Below are 7,492 nucleotides of genomic sequence, written 5' to 3' on the forward strand. Positions count from 1 at the left end.
TAAAGAATCAAAAATCAATTTTATAAAATTACGTTGTAAAGTTCTATGTAGGCCAACTAGTTGGTTCCAACTGTAGATTAGCCCGAGCTGATCCTCTATAAATGGCCTCCTATGCAATTAGCGCTTTTTGGCTCTATAAAATGATTTCGTACCAGTTCATGACATGAGATAGACAAGTAAATAACCATTGTAGGTCACACTAAGATTCAATACGTGCTTCGAGTGTTCTAAACTGGCGCACAGGGTAGGCAGGCTTTCTACTAGACTGCAATTGTACATTTAGCGGCATTGATGATCATGACCGCGGCAAATGGCCTACTATTATACACTTTGCGCACTTTGACTATAAAGAATTCATTTGGCAGTGAAAGGAAACTCTTTCTGAAATGATATCCCAGCTAATGTGTGACTTATAAATGATCATTTTACTAGGATTTACTTAGCACTGTGAGAGTAATAAACTACCGCAAACGGGTAGGCAATCTCGATACATGTGTTTAGAAAGATTAATCAACTATTTATCAAAGTAGAGTATAGATATCTTTTTGGGCAGCGAATCATGTGATTTCTCTACGATCACATGATCTCATTTACATAATAAAAATGCCGCTTTAATAAGGTAAAATCAATCTTGCTGTTTGCTTTAATAGACTACGATGGAGATAACGTCAATACTAGATCCATCGATGTTTATAATCGGAAAAGTTGTGGTTCTCTTGGATTTACTATCATCCGATTGACAATAATTATCTGTTTAGCTTATACTAATGGTTTCAGATTTGTGGAGACTTTGCCAATAACGGTAAAAGTGTTGCAAATTAACCAATAGATCTATTTTCTTGAGGGATGCGTTGGCTCTTGTTAATGCCTTGTAAACGCTGTTTTCATTCTTGCAGTTGAAGAAGTGCTAAAGCAAGTGAATAGTGAAAAATGAGTAACTTTTTTCAAAAACTTGGAAAAATTGGGGCTGAAATTGACAAGTCAACTAGGCATTTTTTAAGGGATGCTGGAGATGAAATAGAGAGAGCATCTTCGCGCATAGGGGATGAACTCGCGAGAGTATCTACGCGGGTAAGACGTTCCTTGCGTCGGGGTCTTCAACGGAATCCTCAGAGGAAGAATTAGAAGAAATAAAGATTGAAAATAATGCAATCGAAGCTACTGCGGGGGCTGAATTTTCCAACACAGAATTATCTAATGACCCGAAAATGTCGGCAGACATTCCTACAACTGAAGCTACCAAATCAGGTACCAAAAATCCTGTAGTAGATAATTTAAAATGACTGTAAGATTTAAAGACTCTGGATAGGATAGAAGTGAGTTATGGAATTATTTCTCTAGATCAGCAACTAGAAAAATCTTTGACTATTAATGCATTACTTTCCAATGCGTTACCCCAAACTCTACCATATTTATAAGTACATCAGCTTTCAATTATAAATTGATTTTCGCAAATCATCGCCAAGATAGTCCTGACTAAACTGATTGTTAGATAAATCTATTCATAAATTTTGATTTTTTTAATCAACAAACTGCGGTACTATACAATCAGCTGTAATAAGTTCGAAATTATTTGATCGAATTAGTATTGTGCAAAACACTCCATCCTATGCTGCCTTTAATTACTATTTCTATAAGAATTAGTTGTTGCAGAAGCTACATGGACTGTTCAATCTTCAATGTAAATCATATAATTCGAAAGTAATTTTGAATAGAGTTCTATGGTTTAAAATGACAGCCATGTTCTGTTTTTGTTCGGTATATTGCCTATTAATAGATATTAAAGCGTGGTTTAACCTAATTAGTTTGACTAATTATAATAAAAATTTATTATATCATCATTGCATGTCATATACGTACTAGTTTTTGTAGCACCTTACAGCTATTTGTGGCACTTTACGTGGGCTGCTCTAATAAATATGTTATTGTGCCTAAATATTTCATAGAACAAGAGTACCATGAAGCTTACCACAAAGCAAAAAAGCATGGATTCTGTCGTAATGACTTCATCCGCTTTCTCATAACTGGTCCTCAAAATGTTGGCAAGTCATGCCTTATTCAAGCATTAATTTATCAAGGACAGATCAATAAGGTGGAAGCTACAACTGCCGCAGATATCATATCTGAACTACTAAATCTGATAACTTATAATATGGACGATAAGTCAATAAATGAATTTAAGAAAATCTTAGATAATAAAGTCAATACAGCGATAGAGACGGTTAGAATATTAGTCAAGAAACCATCAAACTCATTGAATTCTCAAGTCGATGACGATTCACAATCTACTACGGAATCGAAAGATGAATCTAATAGTGTAGTGATGATAGATAATACTCCAATTGAAGAAGAATTTCTGAATAAATCAGTTTCCTTAGATATTTTGGCAAAATATTTTCAACAAAATCGTAATTTACAGGCACAATTTCAGCCAGATTATTGCCGATATGCCAAATTGTGGGATTTCGCTGGCCATTCTATCTACCATGTAACTCATCAACCATTTCTATCTGATCATTGCATCTATATTTTGGTTTTAGACATGTCTCGAGACATTGATAGCTATGTCATTAATAGGGAAGGTCAAGAGCTAAACTTGACTTACCTTGATACATTACAAGAATGGCTAACTTCCATAATTTGTAGCCGTCGGGATCAATGTGTGACAAGAGCTTTAATTGATAACGCTTGGGAAGAAATTGCTTGGCCTGTCATTATTCTAGTAGGTACACATGCTGATAAAATAGGCGATGGACAGGCTTGCAAGCTACGATTTAGTGAATTTACTTGCAAGCTACGACAAGAATTTCCCGCTTATGCTAAAAATATATACGGTTCAGGGCTCATATTTAACTGTGATGATTTAGATAATACTACAGGTGTTATTGAGCAACGTCAACGTGATTGCTCTGTCTTACATAATATCATGAAACAATTTGTGATTAATTCTCCAATTATCGATAACTTTAGTAAAATTCCGATTCGATGGTATCCCATGGTAGCTCTATTGCATAATTTCTCCAACATTAAAGATGCAGAAAGTGCAAATGGAGACTATCAACAAGTAGAAGCGATTAGTAAAATCATATCGACTGAAGATGTACAACGATTAGCTGAAAAACATTATTTATGCGATAAAGATGAAGATATTCGAATGATGTTATCGTATCTACATGACATCGGTGAAATTGTATACTGTCGAAAAGGATCTGCTAAGGGCATGATTGTGACTCAAGTTGAATGGCTTTTGAATATTTTTCGTTCTATCATTCAACTACGTAAACCTCATACTAAAGGTTTAGCTACGACAGATGAATATGAAAAGGCGAGAAATACAGGCATTATGTCATTTTCTTACATCGACTTCCAACTGAATAAGCTTAACGTGGCAGAAGATGAGAAGAAATACATACTCGATCTAATGGAATCACACGATATGATTTGCAAAATCAACTCTAACAATCTTGATAGTACCAGCGAAAACGTCCAATATTATGTCCCCTATCTATTTCGCTGGATAAGTCAAGATATCGATTCGAGTCAATTTAAAACATCCAATTGGCTTTACATTGGATATGAACGTTGCCATATACCTTATATCCCAGATGGTATTTTATTTTGTCTCCTTATTTCATGCTTAAAAGAATGGAAAAACTGTATTATTGAGCCTGGATATAAGTGTGCTAAATATCGATTTAAAGATGATTATTACGATATTATTATTAAGAAAGTGAAATCATATATTGCTCTTCAATACCGTTATCGAGATCTGAGTGACAATCCCGAGTTACAAGAAGAAATTGAACAAAAGATGACAGAATCAATCCAAAAAAATAAACCTTACGAGTTTGTTCGACATAAAATAGAATTACTAATTGAAGAGAGAATGCCAACCTGCCACCCATTTCGAAGTCACTATTTCACAAGATGCCCTCACTGTCAGGCTTTCAATATGATTGAAAAAAGCTTAGAAAATAGTGGTAAAATATTTTGTGACTGTAACGAAATTTACGATCACGCATCTTCTCATGGATGGATAGCTGGTAGGGTAATAATTAGTACTACTAGTTAAAATCATATTATCTATTAGTTTATCAGACATGCAACAACTGTACCTTTGATGCTGTAATTATCTAGTATTGCATTTTAAGATTTTCACTAATTCAGCAGTATAGCCAATTGATCTCAATTTATTAATTATTACTTGTTTAATAGAATGTCTCTTACCATCATACAAATCACAGGTAGTAAAAAATAACATGAATAATAATTGACGTTTTCACTCTATTTTCCTACAATAACGCGATTCAATACTGATGATGATTTAAATTAGGCTTTAATTAAAGAAACACTTACGCTTCAGTAATGATAAGACTAAATCTAATAGGATAAATGACAGTCGATGATCCAATTAATCATTACGTAACGATATAAATAAACATTAAGATCTTCATTCTCGACATAATTCGATCACATGTATTATTTTAGCTTGTACATTGAATAAAACGAAAGTTTCAAGAAAACTGGCCAGGTTCAAATCGGATGATAATCTAAAAGAATCGAATCTAAATAACCTGTTACACAATGGTAAGTAATGAAATTGCTCTTCATCAATACCAAAATATCTTAAAACAGAGAGTTATCTTTGACATTTTAGCTGTAGTACTGTCGTTATTTGATATATTGTTTATAACTCATTGCCAACATGATTTCCTCGCATAGCAGAGCATAAATGAGAATGTTAATGCCTGTATTGTTGCTATCCTTTCTCACCCAGCAATGAAACCAATACTCATTAAAACCAAAATTCGTAATAATTGATGAAAGGTCGCATTAGCCGATACCAGTAGGATACGATAATGCACAGTTATAAGAGTAAAATCCAAAAGCAATAATCTTTTACAATTTAAAGTAGTAAAACACATTTAGACTTGATTGCAATTATGATGTGAAAGCTACCTGATGTAATCGTTAGTGATATTTTAGCTGCTTCAGTAAAGTAATTTACATGTATATTCAGGCACAAATTACGCTCAAGTAATGCAATAAATTTCGCATTTCAGAGAGTAAAAGAAATCAGTGCTTTATCACTATTGCTGATAATATGAACGGAAAAAAGTTGAAAGAATTTGGCTGGAGATTAGGTTTATCTTCTATAGATGTAGGAGACATTGTTGATAGCAATGAAGAAAGATTTGCAAAGTGCATGAAATTGCTGGAAGCATGGCATCTTAAATTTGCGTCAAAAGGGAATAAGGATAGTTTATTGGAGGCCTTAAATAGTTGTAAACTTGCTAATATAAGTGATAGACTTATCAAGATATTTACTATCGATGATAAAAATTAAATTCAATCTCTTTTGAAAGCACTCTAGGCTGCAGTATTATACTGTCACAAAACAGCTTTGCAACAAGATAACGCAATATACGATCAATAAGTCAATTCATTGAACCACGTATCAAGGAACGATATCTGCACTATCACGAACACTTTTGCTCTACTAGCAGACTACACAAAGACTTAAACGCCTCGTATTTTTCGTTAAACACTAAGTTGGAGAAATTCTTCTTTATTTCACGATATACTACATTTATATACTATTCCTCAATAGTGCATGAGTCATAGTTAATACAATTAACATTGGAATCATTTACTGAATTAGATATTAATTATAGCTACTGCTCCCTTAATGCAGACAACAGTATTTACAAACATAGACATGTAATGACTAATACAGAATAGCCAGATTACGATATGTCCTATCACGGAACATTTCCATGATAATTTACAGTCTACCATAAGTAAATTACAATCACAATGATTCGAACTGTAAGCAAATGATTTGCATTCCCTATTATAACTATTAATTTCAGTATGTGTATAAGTGTCACTGTCATAAAAAGTCAGTGCTATATTAAAACACAGTATATCCAAATTATAAGTTAACTAAATAAGGATAGTCTAACAGAATTATCCTAACATAGATATTTCTACTGTAATACAGTATTTAACACTGTAACATATGCTTACGTCGTTATTAAAGTGAATACTAAAATTAAAATGGCAAAAACCAATGCCTTTGTCTACCTTATTATTGATATTTTATACAGGATGTTGAAGTCCAAAATGCAGTATTTTTATTTATTTACCGATGTGGTCGTTATATAGGCTGATGAAATCCATGGAAAGCTACGAAATTTGAAGCTTATTTTTTTACAAGAATGATTAGTTATAGACTTGTTTTAACAAACACTATTTTTATTGAGAAATTTCTTTACTATTGATGCCGCTTTTATGCAGAGAAATAAAAATTATACTAATGGTAATATTGGGCATTTGATTAGATACTAAGATGCAATAATTTCCATTTATCTTAAATTATGCGAAGATAAGCATTGGTAAATGATTATGGCTATCGGATTAGTTACGCATGTTAGTATTTTGGGAGATATTTCTATGTATATTTTTATTGAAATATTTCTTTACTATTGACGCTGCTTTTATGCAGAGAAATAAAAATTATGCTAACGATAATAATATTGGTCATTTAATTCGATACTAAGATGCAATAATTTGCATTTATCATAAATTATGCAAAGATACGCATTGGTAAATGGTTATACCTATCGGATTAGTTACGCGTATTTATATTTTTTGAGATGCTTCTATGTATATATATCGCTGATAATACAAATTCAATTAAAGTAATCGGATTTGGTCGAAAGTTATATTTATCTCATAATGATGTTGACGATATAGCCAATTCGAATGGTACCAGATTTGATAAGTTTATTTATCTTTTGGAGGAATGGCACTCTCAATTTGCCTCCACAAAGCAACGTTTGATATATTATTAGAAACTTTGTATTCTAGTACTGAAGTAGTAGTAGCTGAGAAGTTGAAGAAGAAATACCCTATATCAAGTAGAAGTGGAGCTAAGACACGATTTACGAGTACTGTATTGTATTTTAGGATAATTATCCACAATATCTAAGCCTAATATTTTCAATATGGAAGACGTATATAAGTATTACATGATACAACTACATCCTACCTCGCACTCGGTTTTTAGTCGCATTAATACCACACATACGAATCTGATATTTCAAATAATGATTGAATTTAGCTAAAACCGATTGTTACGCATTCTAGAAAACACGAAGTTAGGTAGCCAATGTACTACTGTAGATAGTTCGACATAGCATATAAGCTATACAAATAAATAAATCAACTAAGCTTATAGATTGTATTCTTTAACCACAGTAATTAATAAATGAACTATTTGATTGAGTAAATTTAGAAAATATACCGGTAACTAATTTTATAGATGAAGTATTTAGCATTACAGTTTTTACCAAACTAATCTGCTAATAATGCTACCTTTAGTGTAGTTAAACACTTATTGCGACAATTATTATGAGTTATTGATACAATCAGTTAGGTGATGAAAGCAATAAATATCATTATTAGTATCAGGCAAGAAATTTCTTGG

The 7,492-nt window shown here is 32.4% G+C and overlaps 1 protein-coding gene across 1 annotated transcript; it reads left to right on the forward strand.

The window, feature by feature from the left end:
* Positions 1 to 930: 930 nt before the first annotated feature.
* Positions 931 to 5,347, forward strand: TRIADDRAFT_61416 (uncharacterized protein; the record flags this gene model as incomplete). The annotated part of the gene is made up of 5 exons (XM_002117354.1): positions 931 to 1,071; positions 1,116 to 1,248; positions 1,947 to 4,043; positions 4,489 to 4,587; positions 5,064 to 5,347. 5 exons carry the CDS (start codon positions 931 to 933, stop codon positions 5,345 to 5,347), a joined length of 2,754 nt encoding a protein of 917 aa, XP_002117390.1.
* Between the last annotated feature and the right edge of the window lie 2,145 nt (positions 5,348 to 7,492).

Source organism: Trichoplax adhaerens, genomic scaffold (genome assembly GCF_000150275.1).
Source record: "Trichoplax adhaerens TRIADscaffold_24 genomic scaffold, whole genome shotgun sequence".
NCBI lineage: Eukaryota > Metazoa > Placozoa > Uniplacotomia > Trichoplacea > Trichoplacidae > Trichoplax > Trichoplax adhaerens.